The 27828-nt window shown below is 37.8% G+C and overlaps 1 protein-coding gene across 1 annotated transcript in view; it reads left to right on the plus strand.

Annotated features, from left to right (window-relative positions):
- The first annotated feature begins 11509 nt into the window (after positions 1-11509).
- Positions 11510-27828, plus strand: part of nsl1 (non-specific lethal 1) — a 241584-nt gene continuing 225265 nt past the window's right edge. Inside the window, exon 1 of the mRNA XM_090388918.1 lies at positions 11510-13506. Within this exon, the coding sequence (XP_090245044.1) occupies positions 12182-13506 (1325 nt within the window). The 5' untranslated portion in view covers positions 11510-12181. The remainder of the gene's footprint in view (positions 13507-27828) is intronic.

Consider the following 27828-nt stretch of genomic DNA (forward strand, 5'->3'; position numbering starts at 1 on the left):
ATAGCAGGAAGGCTTTCAACCTCAATGTTAATTCAAGAAATCAAACTGAAAACACATCATAAATCATAATACAGCCTGTTGCCTCGTCTGTCTTCCTGATGATCGTCATGTACAAAATTATTGTGGTTTTCAAGAACACGCAAAGGTTTTAACAGATGCTGCACTTTTCTGACTCATCCTTTATCAAGACTCTCTGCAACTAAATCTTTCCTCTGTTCAGTGATACCGTCATCGATCAGAGACTTCTGACACCACTCCAGATTAACAGAATTCTATCCAGAACTTGTTCCTGCTGATCTTGTTTGAATGACATTACTACTTCTGTTTGAGAGTACACCTTTTCTCTTTATGGACTACTTTGGGCAGCATCGCATAAAGACGTGGGCAAAGACATGAATAAAGATTTTATTTATTTTTATTTTATTTTTCTTTTGTTTTATTTTATTTATTTTTTTTGTTTTATTTTATTTATTTTTTATTTTTGTTTTATTTTATTTAATTTTTTTTATTTATTCTTATTTTATTATTTTTTAATTTATTATTATTATTATTATTATTATTATTATTATTATTATTATTATTATTATTTTAGTTTATGCTATTCTCTTCTTCCTTATTTCTTTGTCTTCTGCTGTCCTGTCTCTTGGGAATGACTGTGTGTGTGTGTGTGTGTGTGTGTGTGTGTGTGTGTGTGTGTGTGTGTGTGTGTGTGTGTGTGTGCTGTTGCCGGTGGCACGGGGTTCTTTTGACTAGTTCCAAACTCTTTGGACATTCAGTGCGTGACTGTTGAGGTTGGCCATGGTACATGCGTAGTTTGTGGCCTACCTCCACGTGATGTAGACGGACACTGGGCAGGTTTTCCAGGTGATCGCCTGCCTGGTGACAAAACGGCCAGAAACAACTAAACAACACACACTGCACGAACATAACATACACGCATTTCTGGCCTGTTACAGTGCGCTGTTACCATCACAGTGTACAAAGACGGAGTTGAACTTTCGTTCAGGTGCCGTCCTACATATGATACTATACATACAGTGGCGGATTAAGGATAGTTGGGGCCCCCAAAAAATAATAATAAAAAAAAAGAATAAAAAATAAATAAAAGTTAGGTGGCAAATAAATGAAATTTTGTACTTTTGAATGTTTTGCTTAAATTTTCGATTAAATTAATCAAGATTTTTATGATGTTTACTGAAAACATTAATCTATTTCAGAATACTATAGGAAAATGTCTTGGCTTGAGGATCCCAAATCCTGAGGGCCCCTAAGCACGTGCCTCATTGCCTTAATGGGTAATCCGCCAGTGCATACATACATACTGCGCAATGGAGTCTGCGCGGTTAGCACAGTGGTATCGTCACCATCCTCCGCCAGAAAGGGTGGAAAAGGCTCGGCTTCGAATCCTGTTGATGACGCAAGGAATTTTGATTGGCTTTTTTCACTCAGTGGCTGAGTGAGTCGATCTCACGCGTAGATAGCAAAGTTTCCCCCAAAGAAACTGGGGCTTTTTCGTTAAGCAAAACAGACAAATCGAACAGACGACACACGCAATTTACAGACACAAATACGGGTTTATGTATTAAATTACCGGTAACCCTAATAGAATAATAATTTGATATACCGCTCATATAGGTTTTCATCCAACTAAAACCCTCTAACATAACATAATATATAGACCCCCTAGTCCATATTTTTAATAAAATCTTAGAAAGTGGAGAGATTCCAAATATCTGGAACACATACTTTGTTCGGCCAGTCCCTAAATGCAGGGACCATAAGCGGCATCAAGATTTCAGGCCTATTGCCATCGGCTGTGGGTTCTTCAAGATATTTGAAAAAGCAATCCAGCCGACCATTGCAGACCACTGTTTCAATCACAGGCCTCCGTACCTCCATACCGTGTAGGTACGGAGGATCTACTAAGGGGAGATCTACTAAGAGCAACCTCCTAGAAACCCTTTCCAGAATCCAGAAAGCCCTCAACAACAGGACACAAGTTGATGTTATTTTCTTTGACATAAAAGCGGCCTATGACAAAATAGACATAACAGCTCTAATCACCATTCTCCACCAATACTTTAACATCACTGGAAGGACTCTCAGTATCATTAAATCAATCCTGGAGCATAGACATCTCATCATCTCACATCGCAGATTTCGGACAACTTGCATTACTAATAGGGGTGTCCCGCAAGGGGGAGTCCTATCACCAACCCTATTTGCCGCAGCGCTGGAGCCCTTCCTGGCATCCCAACCTGACTTCCAATCATATGCTGATGACCTGAAACTTTATATCACATCTTCTATGGTTTTACTTGCAGGCAAGTAAAACCATACATAATCTCCAACAATATTTGGCTTCCATCGGACTACAGATTAATCAAGCAAAGACAGCTCAAATGTCCTTCACCTGGAAGAAGTCACGCAATGACATTAATCTTACCATCAATGGATCACCCATACAGAAAATTAAAATACAAGGATCTCGGATTAGTATGGGATGAGGGGCTGATATTCCAGGCTCACCTCGTGAACACAAAAACCAAAATCTAGTCCGCTATGTGGGCGATCCGCCGGGAACTAACGGGAATTGCAAGTTCCTCAGCCTGGAATACTGGCTCCTGAAATGGCTCAACTTGCGGACTGGCAACCAACACAGCATTTCTAGGTCTCAGTTCTACATGAAACTGGAAGTCACCCCATGGAAACAATAGATTGTGGCAGCAAACCTTCTTATACTTGCCAGACTAATCACAGGACGACTCGACGCCCCTGACATTACTGATCCAATAAAAATTCCCCGCATTGCTGGCAGGAATAAAATGGACCCAAGCCTCCCACTCACAATCAGTTTGAACAACCTGAAAGGAATGAGACGCATGTTCCCAGAAACCACGGTAGATTTGATGAACAATCTAGCCATCGGCCTGGATAGATTCTGCGAGCAGCATACATACACACGTCAGAAGCTAAAGGACACATATGCAAACGTACACTTATGAGACGCCACGAAGGAAAATGCCACCACAATGCATCCCGTTAAAGATAGGTGAAAAGGAAAATAAAGTGAAGCCATCACTGGTCCTGTCTCTTAGAATCTACTACTCCAAAGACCCCTGGCTGTGAGGACTATTACAGTCAAGATTGAAGAGATACCAAGTGCAACAACTGGTGAAGGACTGCCTCATTTCTCTATATTTTGGACATTTCTCTCATGGTTTTGTAATTTATAGCATTTTTGAGAAAATAATATCCTATAATTCTTTCAATTATGTAAAATAATAAATACTGTAACTTCTGTACCTGTCGGGTTAAGCATACAAGTGCTCCATGTAACCGCCGGACATATTAGCATCAGTAGAGGCATATGATGCAAGAAAGCAAGCCAGCTTATGCAGCATCAGCCAAAGAAAAAAAAAAAACTTCCACTTCACCCTTCCGTTCGTTCGAAATACCTGTCCAGCTGAGCCTTAAATTTGTATAGGCTATCAACTTCCACAACAAGGAATGGAACTCTGTTCCACTAACCAACTACCCACTGACTAAAGACAAATTTCCGGACATCTATCCTACATCTGTCTTTCCTCAATTTGAGTTTATGCCTTCTCAGGTGATTATTCTGAGCAAGAGGCAGAATCCCATCAGCATTGAGCATGCTTAAACCATTCAAGGCTTTATAAACCTCAATCAGATCACCTCGCCGGTGCCTAGTCTCCAGACACTGTAATTTGCAATACTTAAGCCTTTCTTCGTAAGAGCACCCCTTTGTTCCATCCACTAACCTTGTTGCCCTTCTCTGTACTCGTTCCAGCAGCTCTACATCCTTCTTGAAATGAGGCCTCCAGACCTGTATACAGTACTCAAGGTGTGGCCTGACCATTGCCTTATACAAGGGAATAATCAACTCCTTATCCCTGCTAGAAAAATTCCTGTATATCATTGATAAGACACCATGAGCTACTCTTGCAGCCCGTCTGCATTGCTCAGAGAACTTCATATCTGCCTGCACAATTACCCCTAGGTCCTTTGCATTCTCTACCACTGTCAGTGTAGTATCACAGAGTTGATACGTTGCTCTGGGGTTCTATTTCCCATATGTAGTACTTTACATTTGTCAATGTTAAAGTTAATTTGCCACCTCTCAGCCCATCTGCTCAACCTTTCCAGATCCTGTTGCTGCAGCATAGCGTCAGTAGTGTCCTTAACAACCCTGCCAACTTTTGTATTGTCTGCAAACTTGGACATTAAGCTTGATATACCATCATCAATATTATTTATAAATACAGAAAACAATAATGGACCCAACACTGAACCCTGAGGGACTCCACTAATAACACTAGTCAACGATGAGCAGTGTCCATTGATTACCACTCTCTGTCTTCTCCCCCCTTTATCCATAGAAGCAATTTGCCTCCAATGCCACACTGCTCCAATTTGTGCAGCAGTCTTCCATGTGCATTAGTATCAAAAGCCTTTCTAAGATCCAAGTATATAATATCAAAGTCATTCCCTGCATCCAGTTCTTTTGTGACTGCATCATGGTATCCAATCAAATTGGTCAGGAAAGACTTCCCATAAGACATGTCCCTGTCTTAACCACTGTATGTAAATATCACCCCCGTAGCTCCTGCTGTCCAGGGGGTGGCTCTTCGGCAGTGCAATAAACAGATGTATAGTTGTTAAACTTTGCAAATGACATCTTCTAAGCTCTCCTGGGTAGTACAGTTGGTGGGATTGCCGTCTCCCCCACACTGGGTAGAAAAGACCCGAGTTCGAATCGAGTCGATGACGGGAAGAATTTTTATGGGTCTTTTTCACAACGTGGCTGAGTTAATCGGTTCAGGCGTGGTAGCCTGGTTTTTACTCCCGGAAACTCGGGTTTTTCGTGCAGCAAACAGAAAATCGACTTCAGAATACGGCAATTTGCAGACAATATACACAGAGCAACGTGGCCTTAGCCGTCGATGCTCCTAAGAAACCCAATAGCAACAACAACATCTTCTAAGACGTTCTTCATATGTGCTTTTATTTGCATTCGCCCCTAATCAGGAAGCCCTCTTTGAACCTTCTCCAAGAGTACTATTTCTTAGGTACTGCTCTAGACCTGAATACAATGTTCCATATGTAGTCTAACCATTATATTGTATAAAGGGCACATGACGTACTTCTTTCTACTGGCAGAGGTCTCCCTGTAAATCAGGAATGGAAAATATATGCGTTCCTAGCCGACTGTTTTCACTTCGTGGAAAATTTTATATCAGATTAGTAAGCATCATCTTAAGTTCATACATGAGATGCATGTCTGCTATCTCTCGATTTGAATATGCCTTCATTGTCACAGCAAATCTACAGTGTCAAAATGTTAATAACAAGCTCCGAATATTGTGTCTTTGTCAGGAGAACTAACTGAAAGAGCTGAAAAAGCACTACAGCAAGGCCCTCTATGAGATATCGAGCATTATTTGTGAACAGTTGAGTGGAGCCAGTTATGCTAACTCTAATTTTGCAAATTTGGTAGAATCGCCGTCCTCCCTACACTGGGTGGAAAAGACCTGAGTTCGAGTTCAGTCGATGATGTGATGAAATTTTATAGGCCTTTTGCAGACCGTGGCTGAGGTAGTCGGTTTCAGGTGAAGGTAGCATGCTTTTTCTCCAAGAGACTCTGGTTTTTCTTCCAGAAAAGAGAAAATCTACCACAAAGCAAGTTCGAGCAATCCAAATCAGATTGCGAAACTGATTTGGATTGCTCGAACCCAAATATGGTTATTCGGAACAAAGGCGAAATCAGACCTATGTTTACATGATGGTTTTTTTAATTGTTTTTAGGTTCCAAATCCATGACTGAAGTGGGTCTACATGTTATGGTGCACCCTGTATAATTGTTATGTTACCATGTAGAAGGAAGATGTGCGGAACTTCAGAACATAAGAGTCAATGTCACTTCTGACCCCAAAGTAGAAAAAAATAATGTCTAGATATTCTCACAGGGTGTGGCACAATAGATTATTATTATTATTATTGTTGCTCATATATTATATCTCCCTTACTGGGTGATTCCACTCCTGATACTGCTACTAGGTACACAGAGCGGTTGTAATGTCTGGTGTTATTGTTGATCGAGGAACTCTCTGACTATCCCACAGGTGTTCAGGATTGCCACTTTCTGGAGTTCCTTGTAGGTGTTTTCTGGAAGACCTATTGCTGCTATGTAGGGTCTTTGGCACCATACCGGTGGTTGACACGATGATCAGAAGGGTCGTTACTTCTTACATATGCCACATCTCCTTGATCTCATGTCTCAGGTCCTTGTACTTCCTAATTTTTTCCTCATGGGTTTTCTGGACATTGCTAAGGTGGGCACGGCTATGCCAATCAGGTATGTAGCTTTCTCCATCTTGTCCACAAGGGTTATATCTGGTCTGTTGCGCGGGACGGTCTTATGCGATATTATGGCGAGGTCACAGTACAGATTTTTTTTTCAATAAAAATCCCAAACACGAGAAGTGTTAGAACCTATAGTACTTAGTGCCGTGCTTGGTTTGGAGGATGAGAAGACGAAAGAAGATATTTGTTGACATTGGACTTGAACTTCTGTAGATTGTAATATTCAGGAAATACATATGAAGGAAGGTTGTTCCAGAAAACGGCAGTTGAATGAATAAATGAGTAAGAAGAAAGATTTTAAAGTGGAGTGTGGGATAAAGGATTCCATTGCTACAAGAATAAGTTCACTGACACGATCTGAGCAAACGTTGACACCAAAAGTTTTGAAACAGCAATCCGACCAAGCAAAAGTAATGTCGCAGGTCATCACATTTTGCATTCTTGTAATACCAAACAACACGAGGATGGGAATAGCCATGAGATAAAGGCTCCATTGGAGAAGGGACAATCACCAAGTTGTGAGCTGAGGTGCCTAAAGGCCCATTCACTTCGACTGTGTACTTAGACGGGTTGTTTGTAAGAAAAAACATCAAGTGTGTTGGCTGTATGGTTGGGATCGTCCGGTATTCTTGTAGGTAAATGCACAATCTGTGCAAGTTCATTAGTAATTGCAAAAGGCTCAGCATCTTGACCAGCTAGATCGGTGTGACTAGAAAACGGAAACCAGCTAGAGTTTTGAAGATTAAAATCACGAAGGAAAATAACCTCACTGTTAGGAAAGTTGGACTGGAGAAAGTCAAGTTGCAAAGAGAAGAAGTCAAAGAGCTCCAAGTGATTAGTGGAGTTGGGAGAACGGTAGAGAGACAACAGATGAATTTTGACAGAATGAGATAGAGAGATTTTAAGCCAGAATAGATCGAAAAGATGAGATTCCAAATTACCAAGTCTGACAGGTAATATCGGAACGGCCATATGCACAAGTACCACCTTTGAGGCCAAGAGAATTATACAGCGACTAATTTGGGCGACTGAGATGTGCAGTAGTTGAATCAACCGATATCTGAGATCCTGTGAAAAAAAGTACATGGGGTTTGGCCGACTGCACGTGGAAATGGACCTCATTGAGTTTAGAATTGAGACCACGTATATTTGTGAAATGAATTAGGAAGTCCTTGGGAGGTTTAGATGTTTTCGCAGATAAGCTTGCTCTATTAGTTTGACAATTCATGGTGTATTCAATAGTAAGAAAAAGTGGCGGGGGCATGCTGTTTGAAGGAATGAATTTTTTGGATATGGCGTACACATGGTAAGAATATACCCAGATCCTTGACATAACACGGCCCCGACAATGCCCCCTGATCTCACTACTCGGACTCCCTCCAGTCAATATCAGGCTGATTAGAAGTAGCAAGATTATACACTAGCTGATCCGGAAGCCTCCTCTATATTGCACTGGTTGATGAGAGTCCCAATACTACCACATAGTATTGCTTGGTAACACAGTGGGCGGTATTCCTCCATGTGGTGTGGGCGCCACACCTCTACCTCTGCTTACATTGGTTCACACCTGGGTGGTCACCCACAGTGTGCTTGTGCATGGGGATTTTATCCAGGATTACTAACAGTCCCAACATCGTGAAGGTGCAAGCAGTGGATTTGGTTGTTCCAGACCTTCCGGACTTCGCCGAAATTGGGTCCATTTGACTTGAATGTCACTCGAATATCAGTTCCATTAGCGTTTTAGACTCCCAGGTAGCAATATAATTTGTCTGGCATATCTGGGAGAAAATCTGTGACAACCTCAAGGACGTGTGGCGTGGGTTCTCTAGAACTGTCTGGGATTCGTACTTTTTTATGTTACACTTTCTTTGATCAACTGGTATTTCTTCCCTAGCTTCTGATGTATTATCCTGGCTACCTGGTCATGTCTATGAGTGTACTCAGTCTGGGTGATCACCTTTTACCCCGGAGTGATGTGTTGGATTGTTTCTGAGGGCAGGAGGCATCGTCGACATGTGTCATCTGAAATTCCGGGCGCCCATTTGCGATGTTTTTTTCTATAGTTTCTGGTGTCGATTACCTGGTCTTGGATGGCCAGCATGAATTCTTTAGTCTCGGGAAGAGCGTCCCGCTTGTTATCAATGTGCTTGTTATTCAATGTTATCGATGTGATCTTGATGGCCGTCATTGTAGTGTCTGCCATGGAGTGTCCTCTTTGCCCATCTTTCTAGCTTCGTTCTTGTGCCGTCTGGGCGGGAGGGGGTTCCTCGTATAGGTTAAGTGGAGTATACCACTTATCTATTTTCCTTGTGGCCTGGTGGAGTGGTACTGTGTTGTTCTTGAAGTACAGTAATCCTTCGGATTAACTATCGCTGTTTTCGGTTGTTCTCTCTCTCCACTGCTGACTTCTGGTCAACTGGTATTTCTTCCCTAGCTTCTGATGTATTACCCTGGCTACCTGGTCATGTCTATGAGTGTACTCAGTCTGGGTACACTCATAGTTATCATTGTCCTTGTCTTTCGCATGATATCATCGTATTATTATTACTATTAACCGTATCGTTCAAGGAAGCCTGAAAATTATGCTGCACCACCCAAAAAAATAAAAAAAATTCTGAATTACTCCAACAGAGAGAGTAGAAGGGAATCACCAAGAAAGAGAAGAATGATGATATCCAGTTCAGGACTCTGGGTGTGCCAAGCCCTTACTCGCTAGATGTGGGCCCCTGGAGTAATGGAAGGATTCTCAAAAAGGAATTACGACTAAAAAGTTGCTATCCGAAGTGAAGTTTGTTTCTACCTAGTGTATTAAAAACTGGTTCCAGCATTTTCTACAGCAGAACGTAACATGTCAACTGGAACCGTCAGCACATGATGTCTAATGCTGTCTTTCAGATCTGCCAGAGTTTGACATCCTTTCCAATACACCTAGTTCTTCAAAAAACCGCACAACCAGAAGTCACATGAGGTTAGGTCTGGTGATCGTTGTCTGGAAACAACGGCTGATGATCCGTTCGTCTGTAAAGTGTTGCCTAAGCAATCTTTGGACACAACGGTGGATGTGGGGTTGCTTACCATCTTGCATGAATATGATATCCTGAAGGCACCCACGTTATTGCAGCTCTGGTATTGCAAAAGTTGCCAACATTTCATAATATCGCTGTCTAGTGACGGAAACAGGTGCGGGATCCATCGGTGTTACTTGTTCAAAAAAATATTGCACAATCATGAATGTGGCCATAAATCCACACCACAGTGTCACTTTTAGATAATGCAGTGGGACCGATTGGATAACTCGAGGATTTTCTGTTGCCCAAATGCGACATTTTATACACTAACACGGGCATATATATGTGAAAGGAGAATAGTGCTCATCATTTTGACAGAAATTATTATATTATGGTTACCCGTAATTGATTACATTAACCCGTATTTGTGTCTGTAAATTGCGTGTATTATCTGGTCAATTTGTCTGTTTTGCTGGACGAAAAAACTCCGATTCCTGGGGGGGGGGGGGAACCTTGCTATCTACGCTTGAGACGACTGACCCAGCCACGGAATGGAAAACGGCCCATTAAAGTTCCTTGCGACAGTATTTGATTCGTACTTACCATTTTGCCACCAGAAGAGTCTGAGTAATTATGACAGTTCATAGAAGAGCTCAAGGGGATATGGAATTCTTTCTTTGTAATGGGTTTTTCCCCAAGGAATCAGGTGCTGGATTGGCATCAACTGAAATGCAAGTAGTGTGTCTCAATTGACTGCGCTTACGGTGACCATTCGGCTACATCAGGTTTAATGATTGCCGTCGTTTTACCCTGTATGGAAAAGGCTTAGGTTCGAATCCGATCACAATGGAAGAAAATTTAATGATTTTCCATGCTGTGAAAAAATTCCCATTACATTTCCTCTCATGTCCTCCCAAAACGGGTGTTTTCTTCCACAAAAAATGCAAATTGGCCAAGAATATAATTTACATACACAGTACACTGTTTCCTCCTAAACAGGGTAACTGAAATTTTTTTTGTCTGCTGCAGCAAAAGCCACAGGCTTCCTTGCACCGTATGGCTAATAATAATAATAATAATAATAATAACTTTAGTTCCATTAATTCTAAAAATAACAAGGACATACATAATACTCTGTTCTCTTTTTTGTTATGCTTCATGATTTCATTTTAACCGATGATCTTCTGTGCTCAATTTCTTAATTTAACAAGTTAAATTTAATTGTAATAATTAAATTTATCCATAAAATTTTCATTTGTAGTTTTATTGAATTATTTACTTTTGCTGTATTTCTTAATCAGAAACCACGTGCGCCTCCTGTAGCATTTCAGCTTTTCTGAACCTTCTCTTGGAACTAGCAATACCTTTTATAGCCTACCAAAATCCTTAGTCCTATCACATGTTATAACAGGCACTGAGTTCGTTCGTTATTCTATAGTATATTTTGCGTTTTTAATTATGGTACATCAAGGCCTTATAAAGATTTTACTCGGGCACATTGGCGAAGTGAACGATCGCAATGGTTGAGGAAATCTTTGAACTTTAACGTATAACAAAAATGACCTCCTAAATAATTCATTCTTTCTGAAATGGCATATTAATGTTTACATGTTTTTATTTCCCTTTTTGTTATTTAATTAATTATGATTGATTAGAAAATTATGAATCATCATTTAGTTTTAATATTCAAAAAGTTTTAACGGTAGAACTGTGCAAAGTTGGCAACTTATTGGAACTTGATGTAAGGCTGGTGAAAGTCGTGGCGTCCTTCCCTGAAGGTCTTCGAACTCTTGTATAAGGCGGTTCTTATATATGCAAACAGATATCTGAGTATTTAATTATTTTTAAATTCAAATATTATACTTACATTCTTGATATAGATGAATAAAATTGAAACAGAGTACACGCAATATTTCTTACATTTTCATTTCATTTTTTAAATATAAAATAATTCTGTTTGGGGAGGAGTACTAGTACATAGAAGCTGAATGTCACTCTACTAGCCAATCACGAAATAAAGCCTATGGGGACCCAAGTAATGCTCAGCACGAACGTATAATTTTGGGCTGGCCTAACATTTTTGTTGACTGCAATCCTTTTACGTGATGTAGAAATCCGCCATTATTGGATATTGGACTTTGTGTGTGTACGTTACAGGATTTTGATATTTTCTTGAAGAAAGTGAAATAGGTAAGCGTTATGTGTAATGTTTTCCGTAAAACGTTTGTGAAATGGGAGTCGTCTTGCTAATAGATTTCCTCATTTATGTGTGCTAAACGCACAATTGGTGGCCGATATCGCCTACTGTCTAAAACGACACAACGCTGCGGTTGAGTATGTCAAGTCACGTGGTGGAAGCTTTTTACCTGTACTTGTTTATGCCTTTGTCCCGAACTGTGTCGTTTAATCTTTGTGTACTATACCACTGAAGTTGCATAAGGCATTTTAATAAAATATGTATCGCATTTCAGCTGTAAACATCGACTCCGTGCATTTTATTTTTGCAATGTTTGTAATAAGTTGTCAGTGGCACAGCGCTAAGCTGGGAAAAAAAGCAGATCAACGCGGATTCCTGGTCACGTGGGTTCATTGTTGAAACGCGCCATTTCAAGGCGTTGTCTGTGCGTTGCGTCTTGGTGTACATATTTCTACAGAAACCAGTTATGCATTTATGTATCTCTTGTCTACATACCGAGCAATGTTTATAGTCTTTTGTAAGTGGTAGAAGGAGAAAAAATGCTTTAGGCTCTAGGCTCTCTCATGTTACGATCAATGGAATCGTTTGCATGTTGTCACCGGCATCCCTTAGGATATGTTGCTTAGCCGTTATGGCACCCGCCCTTAGGAAGGCGGCTTGCCAGGCAGAGAGTTTTAATTTGCCGCACTCTCCGGCATCAGCGAGTATTAGTAATCCTCCTTCTCCCGTTCAAATTAATGAACACAAAGAGAATTTTCTTGATTGCGGACATAGCATCATTCCTAGCGTATGTCGGGTGCCAAGCGTATTAAAGAAAGATAGCTGTGTGAAATCTGAAGCCCTGTCTTCAAACTGCCGGCTGCTATGCATATCACCGCAGTCAAAACAAGATATATGGACAGTTGATGGTAAACATTTGTATACAGATATTGCATCATTTGCCGAAAATTTAAAAGTCCATATCAATGGTGATTCATGTGGGGGAGGATACTGGAACTACAATATTGGATTATGTAGCGAAGTGGAAGTCAGCGCTTTAAAGCATAAAAACTGCTTGCCATTGACTACAATGAATAAGGATATTCCTGTTACACAGGACAGAATGGGTTTGCTTAATGCTAATACATCATTGGATTCAGATTTCAAAAATAAATTTACACTTGGACGCCAAAATGTATTTCCTACAGAGCAACATATATTAATTATGTCACCCAAAGAAACGGGGGATATGTCAGAACTGCCTTTTGGTGATGTGAGCGAGACCTTGGATCATCCTCTTACACCTCCAGCAAGCCGACCTGGATCGGAACCCATTGTAGGAGTGTCATCTGCTGTCATATCTGTAGGAGAACTGGAGGAAGTAAATAATAAATATATGATTTTAGAAAAGAGAGCAGAGTGTTTGATGTCTAGGTTACGAAAATTGCAAGGCAGACAAGCAGAATGGCACGTTGGAGGACAGTTGCGTTCATTTGTTAATTATCAACAAAAATCTTTAGGAATACCTTGTCAAAGACAGCAAAAGCAAAATTCCTCATTTAGAAGAGTTAAAGATCCAATGGATTTAAAAGCTGAACTACTTCAAAGCGAGGATGTAAGAAACTTATCAACAGCAGCACTTGTAAATTTAGTGAGGAAAATAGAATCTTCACATGCGTCAGGGAAACTGTTGCATTCTCATAAAAGTTCCATTTCACATACTGAGTTTACTATATCTAATGAAAAAGATAAAGATATTATTAAGCTTAATGAAGAAGAATGTACTGAAATAAGAAGGGCAGCGGGAACTCTTCTTGCAAACTTAACACACTTGGAAACTGCTTTGGATTCTGATGCAACAGAGAGCAGCTCAGGTGGAGAAAGTTGTGATGAATGTGAACGATTTGATGAACGCAAAAGTCATCATGTACCAATGTAAGTATAAATATATTTTTACTTATATATGATTTTTGCAATTTTCGCATTTTTTAAGATTCCACGAAAAATATTGAAAATAATTCATGGTGCAGAGAGAAAAGAATAAAGTGGCAAACACCAAAGCATTCTAAGTCGCTCATCTTCAGCATGAATTAGTTGAAGTTTGGTGTTAAAAATACATTACAGGTTAGAGGAGAATCCAGTGTCCTGAATACTAGAACACATCATTCCCTATAAGTGCACCTTGGGAAATTAAGTATGGTACCAAGAGATTAAATAATAGTGGATATGTACGTAAGGCATATTGTGTTCCATTTGTTTGGTATACTGAGTTATGTTCCATATTTATTTACCTTGCTTGCATTGGGGATTTTGTTCTTTTTGCCCAGGGCTTTCATTTTCATTACAAGGTCAGGGCAAAAAAGAACAACACCCATACAAGGAATATGACTTGTTTAAGTAGACAAGACATTGGATTATATATGTGTATATATATATATCATTACCTATTCATATATGTGATGAGTGGAGATTTAATAAGCTTTGCTTCTTTGCCATTTTATTATTTGAATTTGTAATACCTCTTGAGATAAGTATTAAAAGATCTTTTTAAGGTGGTAAGGAGTAAAAATGTTATCTGTTAAATGTGATATTATTTAAATTAAAGATTTTTAATATTTAAATTGATCGATTATAAAATGGAAGCCCACTCTCCTCTTCAAAGAGAAATAATTGGAAGGGTTTTAACCTATTGAAAACATTAAAGTATTAGTTTAAATAAATATAGATGTTTATGTCACAATTTTATATTTTAATTAACTGAGTTGATTGAGGTTCATGTTGAGAATAGCATTGTGAATAGTATGTAAAATTTGCATATTGTGAATAATACAGAAAAGTCCAATTGTATATTTACTTAAATATATACACATAGATACACATAGTTAATAATTATGCTACATGTATGTGGATGTAACTAGTCAGATTAAAAGTAATTACAGAGGTTAGCAAACTCTTCTCCATAATATTGGAATCAACCCAGGCCACAGGAAAAGACCTTATGCAAATGCCCTTTTTTATTCCATGATTTGTAAGGGCGAAGTGGGCAACTACAGGATTCTCAGTGCAGGTTAAATAATAATAAATAAATAAATTTTCTGTTTATACTCCGGGACGACCAAACAGTCAGAGGAGTTAACAAGATAGACAGAATACAAGAAACAGCACCGTATTCAGCAGTCACGGGCTTGAACCCCGGTCACTCAAGGCACGTGTACTTAGGCACCCGCGCGCCTGACCACTAGGCTACGGCGGCCTTCTAAATAAGAACAACTGATATGCAGAACACTACTAGCAGGGAAGCAGAATCATTCTACCATATAAAACAATGGTGGATGTTGGAAATCTTATGAATTAAAATTGGTATAATCTTATTCATTATAAGAATTCTTCATTAATTTATGTAATAAACTATATTAATTTAAAATGAAGTAGTTTATTCATTAATTGAACTATTACTGGGTCTCTATATTGTCAGAATAGGATATTTCATATACTTTTATCGTTGTAGTCTTCTTTATTAATGTACCCATGCTAGGTGAAATGAATATGAAAACTGTGAGATATATGATTATCAGTTATTGATAAAACTTCACAGTACAACTTCAAAAACTCAAAGTTTTTGAAGTTGTATTGTGAAGCTAATTTCCTTGCATTATTTTGTAAAAACTAATATTTTTATTAGTTTTGACAAATTCAAGTAAATCTGTATTTGATAAAGCTAGCTTTTTTTTTTTTTTTTTTTTTAAATGAATTTTTCATAAAAACATATAGCCATTGGATATGTACTTGTTGTAGAACTGATTTAAAAATATACTGGTTTGGATGGTTATGTGATATTTCTATTGTGAAATATTGTTTATGCACTATATTGTATTTCCCAGCCATCTTGAAAACTTGGATAAGCATATCACATATACCCATGCATATGTGATATGTCTATGATTATACTTTACCGTCATGAATAAAAAAATAGCTCAATGCACCTTGCTTTTCTTAAATGTATTAAGTACATGGTTTAATGAATTTATTATTATTACTCATAGTATTTAGTTTTTATGATGACGATGCAGGGCTATCAAATGGTGCTTATTTCTTATGGCTTTTTTGGGTTTTAATTTGGACCTTTTTATATCTTATTTTAAGATAAAAAAAAATACTATAATTATTTTAAAAAAAAGGACTTTCATAAGAAAACTTTTATACTTGTGCCATTATATAGTTTACTAATTGTTGTTTAAGTCACTATTAGAAATAATACCTTATTGTATTATAGTAATATAAGTATAGTAACGCTCATCTATGTTTCGTTTTCTATTATTAGTGAAAAAAAAAGAGGTCTGTGCATAATTTTACCCTGAAATGGTGATGAACTGAGGACTGTAAAGTGCTTTAGAATTCTTAAGGGGAACCCCTCCACCCCATTTTGACACTCATTTTCTGTCAATTTAATCTCACTTCCTTACTGTTTTAATTTGTGTGTGACAGTTGGTGATATGTAATTTTTATTTATCTGGGTTTGGCTAGACCAGCCATTCAATAGTAAAAATAGTTATTTCAGGATTTTTGTTGCTTAGCAACCGTCTGAATCCTAATTTTTTGTTATCTTCCCAATTCAGGATTCTTGAAGATTTCAATATTGCTTGTGAAGTCCTGTATATAATTTGACATCTTTCAGGATTTACTGAACTTCTAGTATCAGTAATTTTAAGTGAGCGGCTAAATAAAAGACGGGTAATCATCATCATGAACCCAATGAAAGTGACAGTCAACTTTTGCACTGTGTGTTCAAAACTGTTGATGTTACCAAAGGATTTCTTAATGTAAAGCAAATTATGACACAGAAAAACACAAGAAGGATAACTGTATCAAGTTAAGTAACCTTCAGCTTCATTTGACTGGTTCAAAGAATGAAATGCAAAACATTCTGGGAACTTAAGTGGTCACAGCAGAACTGTGTGCATATGCAGTGTGTGGGACATTGCTGAACTTATTTGATGAAAGCTGTGACTTTGAATGTGTCCTCAGATTCACATACTGGAGGATGTTTGCAAAGTAATGTTTCCTATACCAGGAGCAGTCAGAGAAGGATTTTCCACTTAATTATAAAAATTTGTTACTTATTACTTGATGCATTTAAACTATACTTCCATGAAGAAAATTTGAAGATCCTCTTTTTACATTGCAGTAGGATGAAACAAGTAACTGTGTTGGCAAAAACAAAAAAAATCAAGAATTGTGATAAGAAACCAGTCTCATGTCACTTGAAGTGTTTTCATATTGGGCTGAGCAACATCCGATGACTTAAAAAGTACATATCAGACATCGTAGCCAATGTTTACCAAACCTTATTCTAAATTCACATTTGAACCGATGTTTGTCATAATGTGAATAAAAAATGTATTTCAGCTTTTGAATGAAGTTTAAAAGTATTTAAGGTATTTAAGATTGGATCATGTAGAGTACGTGTGATTCAAAATGCTTTCTAAAAAAGAGCTTGCAGAAATTATGTATTGATACATCATATTAAATAACTTCAGTATATAGTTGTTTCATTAATTGGCCTTTGTGTTGGGAGGATTTTTGGTGGCTAATTTAGGAGCCAGCAGTTTAGTGGTTCTTGGATTGGGAAGCTATTAAAGAATACTTTAATTACATTTCATCCAAGAAAGAAAAGTTGATGAACACAGCAAATTACAAGGACATTGTATGCTTTCTGGAGAAGCAGTCAGAAAAGCTCAAAAGTTGTAACATCCAATGCTTTGATGCTTGTCAAGTTTATTTCAGAAAGAAGGGTTGGTTGGTTAGTTTAATTTTTTATGGTACTTTGGCAGCTTAGGCACTGAAAGAGGGGCCAGTGATTTGTATATTACCTAATGCTGTATAATAGTTTTAGAATTTAAAGTTGAAGCAATTCAAGCATTCTCTGGAAATTTGGATATGATCTTTTTGAAAGAAGATACTTATTTTCTATGAAAAATCTTAGTAATTAGTGAAATACTTGCTGAAATTATGTTATTATACCCAAAATAGGAATATATCACCTCTTTGGCAATTAGGAAGAGTATCAGGAATCATATCAGTAGAATATTCTTGTAGCCATTGACTTTAAAAAAATGTTAAATAAAATAAAATCTTTAATAAATTATACCAAGCCAAGAATGGTAAATAAAATATGTGTATGGAATATATTGATAGGGTTATTGAAGCTGAATTTGGTCCCTGAATTGTATTTAGTAGTCATAGGGGCACAAACAGCCAACTGGGCTGATCTTTAGAATAGGGTCCCCCCCCCCCAGACTGCCTCAATCTTAGTGTTTATCCCCTCCTTCACCCTGTTTTAAAATAGGAAAAAGCGTTCCGAATTTTAAAACAGCGGAAAGGAGGGGAGATATACATCCTAACTAACACTAACCATAGCGGGTTAGGCATGTCAATCACCGCTTCCTTCTCGCTATTTTGGAAGGGGGGGCCCTGTTCTAAAGTTTTACCATCAACTGAAATGTGTGCACATTACTGCACACCTGCTTAACTATTTCCCTCTGTGAGGCTTAGAATGGTAAATAGGAACATAAAAAGTAAAAACCAATTTAAAAAAAAAAAAAAACTTAAATTGGTTTTTATCATATTTTGTTTGTATTTACCACCATTGGTTTTATATAAGTTATGAAATATTTTATTTAATTTAAAATTTGTGTTTAGAGTTGGTAGGGTTTCTCTATATTTGATCTTTTTTTTTTAAAGCAGAAAATGATATTTGGGAGGCTGCAAACATATTCAGATTCGTGTCTGGTGCCTAAAGGCATTACATTGTAGCAGGAAGTCTTATTATTGGAAAGAAAATAATAGAATGTGATTACTTGCAGAAATATTTTCATTGTTTATAACCTACTTAAAGGTGTAACTATAATGTTGTTGTTTAAGTGATATCTTAAAATTAGCAGTTACTTTACCAGTGGATAATGAAGTTGATTCACTGGGCTTTAGTTGCCATACCCTATCCTTGGCAAAATTCAACATTCACGTGAATAAGTCATGCAGTAAAGAAACTTGAATTCTCAAATGGCCTTTGGTAAGTTTTTTTTTTTTTTTTTTTTTTTAGCAAAAAAAAAAGTGGCTCCTTTTGTTTTTATAAATTTTTGTTCAGAAACATCTGGGAAGCTGGAATGGCACTGGTATGCCATGATGTCAATATAAGAGTAATACTACTGGTCACAATCCTAGCATGTGGTATTTTGCTGTTGTCTCATAGTAACTGTTATGGATATTCATGTTTTTATGTATTTCAACCCAATCTGTTAACTTAATTTTCCAGCAGCTTGGCATTGCTTGAGAAACTGATTTTTTTCTTTTATCTTAGTTTGCAAGTGGGATCATATCCCTTCCACCAGTTTTCTGTTATAATCTACCTTTTTTATTGTTTGAATTTACTTCTGATTATGAGAAGCTTTGTTTAGCCTGAGCCTAATAGATGCACGTATGCACTGCATTTTTGGTAATTTGCTGGCATGTACAAATATATATAGTTTATCCATCTGATGCACCATCTTATTTTTACACTTTTCTAACTAGAGAAGTGTGGATAGATGAGGACATAGGTGTAAAACTCAAATAGGAATGGTGGCCACTAAACCTTATGAGGATCAGTGCTGGCTGCATATTGACTTGAAAATGCATTGGTTTTCAATATTTATATGTATTTAATATTTATTTATTAACATATACATGCATACAAATCAGATAAGAACTATAGATAAAAAGAAATATTATTTTATGTTTAATATTGAATAGATTCAAAGTTAATTTAATATTGTTCGCTAGAAACTTGGCACCTTTTGTGAGAAACTATTTTATCAATATTGGGTGTAATCTTTTGTGATAGTGCAGTTTTCAGTATGGATGATAAGTGCTCGCTTGTTAATCTCGCCCTGTGTGAAGTTTTAATTGTCTTCAGGAGTGAAAATAACTGCTCACGAAGATAAATATTACCAAACATAGCTAAGATTCTCACAGCAAACATGCACATTTCAACAAAATGTCTTGGCAAATAAGAATAAAAGATGCTGTGAGGGGAATAGCAGTTGGAGAAGGTGATGTGATGCCTACTTAAAGGGCATGCATAAACCAATGTCAAAAGAGAATTTTATGATTTTTAGTTTTAAAATGAAATATCTGTTTTATTGTGTTTTTATTATTTTGTTGAATATTTTCCAATTAAATTTTAATCTGATTCGAGCTGTACTTGGGAGTGTTATGGTCTGCAAGTGACCCGCAGGCCACGTGTTTGACACCTTTGGATAAGGGGACTGTTGGGCATATTAGCACAATTTGACCCACTGTATATTTTCCCTGAATTGTAGAAGGAAAGACCCAGCAAGTGAGAATTAAAGATATAATAGAAAAGAGTGGAAAAAATGATAGATCAAACAATGATTGCTTAAATCTGAAATTGAATCCTGACCTGACAGCAGATAGGCCAACATGGAGATCTCCTTTCACATATTCCAATTTTGCATGACTTGGCATGAGTGTTTCTGAAAATGTAGTTTCTTATTGGTAAGCTGAGAAAGGTAGCAAAATATCCAAGGGTCTTAAAAGTTATTCTTTTGTGTATAGTCAAAATGAAGAACTATAGAGGGAAACCACCTACTTGTTCTTACATACAAATAGATGGAAAATAGTAGTAGTAGTAGTAATGGAGGCATGTGATGCAAGAAAGAAAGCAAGCATATGAGCTTATGTAGCATCAGCCAAAAAAACAAAACAAAACAAAACAATGTCACACATACATTCCCTCTAAAAGTTTATCCAGGTCCCCCCCTCAAATTTATTTAAGCTGTCAACTTCCACAGCGACAGATGGAAGGTTGTTCTAGCAATTAACCACCTGCTGGCTAAAGGCAAATTTCTGCACATCTATTCTACAACTGTCTTTCCTCAGTTTGAATTTATGCTCCTTGTAATCTGAGTAAGCGGAAGAATCCCATCAGAATTCAGCCTGCTCAACCCATTTATAGCTTTATACACCTCAGTCAGGTAACCTTGCAGGTGCCTAGTCTCCAGCCGCTGCAATTTGCAGAACTTAAGCAACTTAAGCCTTTCTTGGTAAGAGGACCCCTTTGTTTCCCTCATCAATCTTGTTGCCCTTCTCTGTACACACTCAAACAACTCTACATCCTTCCTAAAATGAGGCCTCCAGACCTGTATGAAGTATAGTAAATACATTTGATGAATTTGAGTTGCTGGTGAAAACATCAAAGGCTGAAGTTGTTGGGATATCAGAGATATGGTGCCACACAGAGATTAAGGAAGGTAGAATTGGAATTTGGGGAGTACAATGTGTACAGAAAGGATAGAAGGGGAGGAGGGATGATGCTGTTAATTAAGAAACACATAAAATCAGAGGAAATGCATCCAGTTGATGTGGGTGGACAGTGCAGTGTTGAGTCAGTTTGGTGTGACATAAGCACTGGGAAAACTAAGTTGAGAGTAGGCCTAATGACTCTGAGTACAATGAACAACTGTACATGGAAATAGGGTGGTCTATTAAATCAAATTGTCTTATAGTGGGGGATTTTAATTTCCCAGATATAGACGGGAACTTGTCGGTTGGTTGCTCGCACACTAGCAAGACTTTTGTGAATTTGTTGGATGATTGTTTTCTACTGCAGCATGTTCGAGAGGCAACCAGAGGGAGTAATGCTGACCGGGCTAGCCAGGTGGGTAAAGTGCCTGCCTAGCAACCCCAAAGGTCACAGGTTTGAATCCCACCTCGGGCTTGGATCAGAGTAAGATGCAAAACTTTGGGAAGTGTATTATGGCCACAGAAAAAAAAAAAAAGAAGGGAGTAATACTCTCGATCTGATTATCAGCAGTGATTCTTCATGCGTTAAGAATCTGCAGGGAACTGCTAGGTCAAGTGTACTGATGTGGGATTTACTTAAAGATGTAACTACCGTCAGGGGTAAGGGGAAGGGTTTTGGCTTTCGTAAAGGTGACAACAGTGGTCTCGAATAGCTTTTAAACTCTATACAGTGGGATCAACTGATGATGTTACCAACGATGAATTCTAAATGGGAAGCCTTCAAGGACTTAATCTTGAAGGGTACTAGGCTTTTCATACTAAGAAATACCATTCAATATTAGGCCTAAATGGATGTCAAATGACCTAATGAGACTCATAGCACAGAAGAAAAATGCATATAAATAATCAGGAGACACAGATGCCTGTGGTAGATATAAGATAGTCTGTAATCCAGTCACACAGGATGTTAGGAAAGCAAAGGTAGATTATGAGAAATCTTTGGAAAACATTGCAAAGAAAAACAGTAAAGACCTCTTCACTTATGTAAACTCTAGAAGGAAGGGGATGAATCAGATTGGTCCAGTTGACATCGACAGTTCAATCGTTGATGAAACTGCTGAGGTAGCTGACAAACTGAATGAATATTTTGCGTCTACATTCATACACAAGGAGGGAAGTGGAGGCCAGAAGTTTATCAAACTCTATCAGGGAGCTAAATGATTTTGTAATAACTAAGAGCAAAGTGGAGGAGAAATTGTTGAAGTTAAACATAAGAAAGGCTCCTGGGGTGGGTGGGTTCTTTCCAGTTATATTAAAGGGAGTAAGCAAATCCTTAGTCATAATTATTAAAGCTTCTTTGGATGCTGTGGAGGTTCACATGGACTGGAAATGTGCAAATGTGGCCCCAATTCATAAAGGGGAATCAAAGGGTTACACAAGTAATTACAGACCTCGTTAGTCTAACTTCTGTTCCAGGAAAAATAATGGAGTGGCTGGTTAAGGAAGCAATGCAGACTGCAGTTATACTTCAGACACAGCATGGGTTTGTTCGGGGAAAGTCTTGTCTGATAAATTTGATTGGTACTATCCTAGTCGCTGGTGAAGACATCAAAGGCTGATGTTGTTGGGATGTGGTCACAAAGGAACTGGATGCAAAAAATAATTTTGATATTATATGCTTGAATTTTAGGAAAGCTTTTGATACTATGGCACATGGAAGGCTACTGTACAAATTGGAGCAGTATGGCATTAAGGGCAAGTTGCTACAATGGATATAAGGATGGTTGAGTGGGAGAAGACAGTAGTTATCAATGGACACTGCTCTTCGTAGACTATAATGTTATTAGTGAAGTCCACCAGGGTTCGGTGTTTGGCCCATTGTTGTTTTTGGTATTGATCAACGCTATTGATGAAGGTATATCGGGGTTAGTGTCTAAGTTTGCAGATGATATGAAGGTTGGCAGGGAAAAGTACTGCATATGGGTAGCAGTAACCCTAGAATAACATATCAACTGCGTGATACTACACTCAGGGTAGTGGAGAATGAAAAGGACCTGGGGGTAATTGTGCAGTCAGATATGGAGGTTTCTGAGCAGTGCAGACAGGCTGGAAGAGCAGCTCATGGTTTCTTGTCAATGATATACAGGAATTTTGCTAGCAGGGATAACATTAGCATTAGTAGAGGCATTTGATGCAAGAAAGCAAGCTTATGCAGCATCAGCCAAAAAAAAAAAAAAAAAACCACTTCACCTCTCTGTTCGTTCAAAATACCTGTCCAGCTGAGCCTTAAACTTATTTAGGCTATCAACTTCCATGACAAGGGATGGAAGTCTGTTCCGCCAACCAACCACCCGCTGGCTAAAGGCAAATTTCCGCACGTCTATCCTACATCTGTCTTTCCTCAATTTGAATTTATGCCCTCTCAGGTGATTATTCTGAGCGAGAGGAAGAATCCCATCAGCATTGAGCATGCTCAAACCATTCAAGGCTTTATACACCTCTATCAGATCACCTCGCTGGTGCCTAGTCTCCAGACCCTGTAATTTTCAAAACTTAAGCCTTTCTTCGTAAGAGCACCCCTTTGTTCCATTCACTAATCTTGTTGCCCTTCTCTGTACTCGTTCCAGCAGCTCTACATCCTTCTTGAAATGAGGCCTCCAGACCTGTATACAGTACACTAGGTGTGGCCTGACTATTGCCTTATACAAGGGAATAATCACCTCCTTATCCCTGCTAGAAAAATTCCTATATATCATTGACAATACACCATTAGCTACTCTTGCAGCCCATCTGCACTGCTCAGAGAACTTCATATCTGCCTGAACAACTACCCCCAGGTCCCTTTCATTCTCTACCACTGTCAATGTAGTACCACAGAGTTGATACGTTGCTCTGGGGTTGCTGTTTCCCATGTGTAGTACTTGTCAATGTTAAACTTCATTTTCCACCTCTCAGCCCATCTGCTCAACCTTTCCAGATCCTGTTGCAGCAGCATAGTGTCAGTAGTGTCCTTGACAACCCTGCCTACCTTTGTATCGTCTGCCAACTTCGACATTAAGCTTGATATACCATCATCAATATCATTTATAAATACAGAAAACAATAATGGACCCAACACTGAGCCCTGAGGGACTCCACTAATAACATTAGTCCATGACGAGCAGTGTCCATTGATTACCACTCTCTGTCTTCTCCCCCTCAGCCACCCCTTTATCCACACCAGCAATTTGCCTCCAATGTCACACTGCTCCAATTTGTGCAGCAGTCTTCCATGTGCAACAGTATCAAAAGCCTTTCTAAGATCCAAGTATATGATATCAAAGTTATTCCCTTCATCCAGTTCCTTTGTGACTGCATCATTGTATCCAATCAAATTGGTCAGGCAAGACTTCCCCTTAACAAAACCATGCTGTGTCTGAGCTATAACTGAAGTCTTGTCTAGATGATCCTGCAGTGCTTCTTTAACCAGTGCCTCCATTAATTTTCTGGGAATAGAAGTTAAACTAACATGTCTATAATTACTTGTTGCCTTTTGATCCTCCTTTGTGAATTGGGGTCACATTTGCACATCTCCAGTCCATGGGTACTTCCCCTGAGTCCAAGGAAGCTCTCATAATTATGGCTAAGGGTTTGCTTACTTCCTCTGCTGCCTCCTTTAATATAACTGGATAGATCCCATCCACCCCGGGTGCCTTGCTTGTGTTTATCTTCAACAATTTCTCCTCCACTTTACTCTCAGTTATTACAAGATTCTCTAGCTTACTGCTAGAGTTGAATACAACTCTGGCTTTCCCCTCGCTAAATAACTCCTCATGTGTGAATGTTGATGCAAAATATTCATTTAGTTTGTTAGCTACCTGAGCAGGATCATCAACAGTTGACCCATCGATATCAAGTGGACCAATCTGATTCATCCCCTTCCTTCTAGAGTTTACATAAGTAAAGAACTCTTTGTTGTTTTTCTTTGCATCCCTTGCCAAAGATTTCTCGTAATCTGCCTTCGCCTGCCTAACCTCCTTTGTAACTTGGTTACAGATCAACTTGTATCTATCATAAGGGGGTGATTGTCCCCTTGTATAAGTCAGTGGTCAGGTCACACCTTGGGTACTGTATACAGGTCTGGAGGCCTACATTTTAGGGAACATGTAGAGCAGCTGAAACAAGTACAGAAATGGGCAACGAGATTGGTGTGTGGAACAAAGGGTTGCTGTTACCAAGAAAGGCTTAAGTTCTGCAAATTGCAGCTTCTGGTGACTAGGCACCTGTGAGGTGATCTAATTGAAGTGTATAATGGTTTGAGTAAGCTCAATGATGATGGGATTCTTCCTCTTGCTCAGATTGCTCACCTGAGGGGACATAAATTCAAATTGAGGAATGACAATTTTAAGTAGGTGTGAGGAAATTTTCCTTTAGACAAACTTCCATCTTTTGTTAGTGGAGGTCAACAACATAAATAAGTTCAAAGTAGAACTAGACAAATGTTTGCAGTGAATGGATGGGTGAAGTGGGAGGTTTTTTTTTTTTTTTTTTTTGGCCGATGCTATGTCTATTAATGCTAATGCGAGAATTTTTTTTTTTCCACTTCTTTGAACAGGGTTTGGTAATATTCTTTACATATATTTTTTTAATTTCTTGCATGTTTCCTGTTATTTTCATTGTCAGTGTTTTCGGAATGTATGTTTTAGAGTTCCTTTGTAACCCAGTAAGTTTTTAGTTGTGGCACTTATTTGCCTCTTTGCACAGCGTGGCTTTCTCTTCCAGCCATTTTCTTTTAGCACCTTTACATAGATTTTTTTTTTTTTTTTAGCGTTTTATATTTTTCCCTTTTTTCTTCAGTATTTTCTTTATTTAGAATGTTTTTCATTTGTCTTTTTTCTGTCCATGTGCCTAAAATTTTTGTTGTGATCCAAGGATTATTTGGTTTTGGTTTAGTTCCCAAGGTTTCTGAAGCTGTATCTTTAGTCATTTGTTTAGTTTTCTCCCATATATTTTCCACAGATGATGTATAGTTTATATCTCTTAATTTTTCTTGTAGTGTTTTCCAATAAATTTCCTTTATTTTGTCTTCAAATCTTGATGTATTTAGTGTTGTTCTATTGTTCATTGGCTTCGTATTTTTAAATTTCCATTTAATTGTTGCTGCTAGCAATTAGTGGTCGGTGTCAATTTCTACATAAGAGTTTAAACATTTTGAATGGATGATTTCCTGTTGTTATTTATTAAAATGTTAATGCAGTTTTTTGTATTTCTGTCTGGTGATGTCCATGTATATTTATGTTGAGATATGTGGTAGAACAGTGTCTTTGTGATGAATAGTTTTTCTTTGCAAAAGTTCAAGAGTTCTTCTCATTCATTTCTATCTCCTATTCCGAATTTTCCTAATACGTCGCTTAAGTCTGAACTTTTGCATTAAAGTCTCCCACTATTATTAAAGTATCTTTTTTGTTTGTTCTATCTGTGGTTTCTTTTAGGTTTGAATAGAAGGAAGCTGTCTTTGTGTCATCCTGTAAGGAGTCTGGGGCATATACCTGGATTATTTTTATGAAGATTCCTTTTTCTTTACCTTTTATTCTTAAACTTGTCATTCTTGAGCTGCGTGGGTGAATTTCTGTTATTGAATTCAATAGATATTTCTTTGCTATGAAAGCAACTCCTTCTTTATGTATGTTGTCTTTTCTTCCTGAGTAAAATATTCTACTTTCTGTCATATCTAGTGTTCCTTCCTTCTTCTGTCCACTGTCTCTCTGATATTCCCATGATATCCCATTTTTGATCTCTTTAAATTCTTCTTCCACCAGTTTTATTTTCCCGTGCTTTTAAAGCCATCTTATGTTTAGTGTTGAAAGATACATTTCGGTTTTGGCTGACCACATAACATTCTTCACAGCTGTTCTTCGTGGTCTAAGAACAGCCGTGTCTGACATTCGGTGAGATCCATAAGGCAAATAATGCAGCGGGCTTGCCATTCCTCTGCTCCATAGTCCACGATTTAGATGGGGTCGGTATCTTGGAAGAGTGACAGACTTCCACTGTGGCTGAAGATAGATCTTCCATCTTTGCCTGTAACCCAGGCAGGGACCCATCCCAAGTACTGTCGACTGCAGCCAGCCGAGCCTGTAGTTTTTTAAATGAGGTATTTTAATCGGGCTTGGGACTGGCATTGGCAGAGTTAAGCAGACCTTAGATATTGTATTTAAAAAAATTGTTCAGTTAAGAAATCTTTACATTTTTCTTTATTATAATTAATTCACTTTCCCCAGCTTGTTATAAAAAGAAGAAAAAAAGTGTGTGAAAAAAAAAAAAAAATTAGATGATTCATTACTAAAAAGGTGTAAGATGTAAATCTTCATGAAAATTCTGAATGTTATATAATTGTCAAGTGGCATATTAATAACTCTTAAAATGTTTCTTTTTTGTTTTGTATTATGTGATTAAAAAGATACTAGTGTATTGTATTTTGGAATATGATCACAATTTTTTTTTTTTTTTTTTTTTTAAACAAAATGCAAATAAAGTGAGTATTTTTGTTACCAAGTTGTAGATATCCTCCACATGATTACTTATGCTTTATGGCAAAAATACATGGCTTAAACTATTATTTTCTTGTAAACATGAGACATTTCTCTATGTTCATTTTAAATTTTTTTTTTTATTTTTATTAATAACAGGATACACAACAGGTAACCATTAACAGTATATCTGAGAGCAGAACAGAGTTAATAATAATAAGGAATCCAGCAATAAGATAGATAAAACATTGATATAGATTTAAACATTAAAATCATATGTACAAAAGAGGTATGCATTAAATTAGTTACCGGTAAAACAAATAATATATTGATTAATTGGAGAATAGAAAACAGTAAAATAAGTAATAATAAACTACAATTATTAGACGGAGAGCTAGTCACTTTGCAGTTCAAGAGAGAGACAAACTTGTGGATGGAGTTCATCAGT

The sequence above is a fragment of the Mastigoproctus giganteus genome, chromosome 14, assembly GCF_048544385.1.
Source record: "Mastigoproctus giganteus isolate SK-2022 chromosome 14, ASM4854438v1, whole genome shotgun sequence".
NCBI lineage: Eukaryota > Metazoa > Arthropoda > Arachnida > Uropygi > Thelyphonidae > Mastigoproctus > Mastigoproctus giganteus.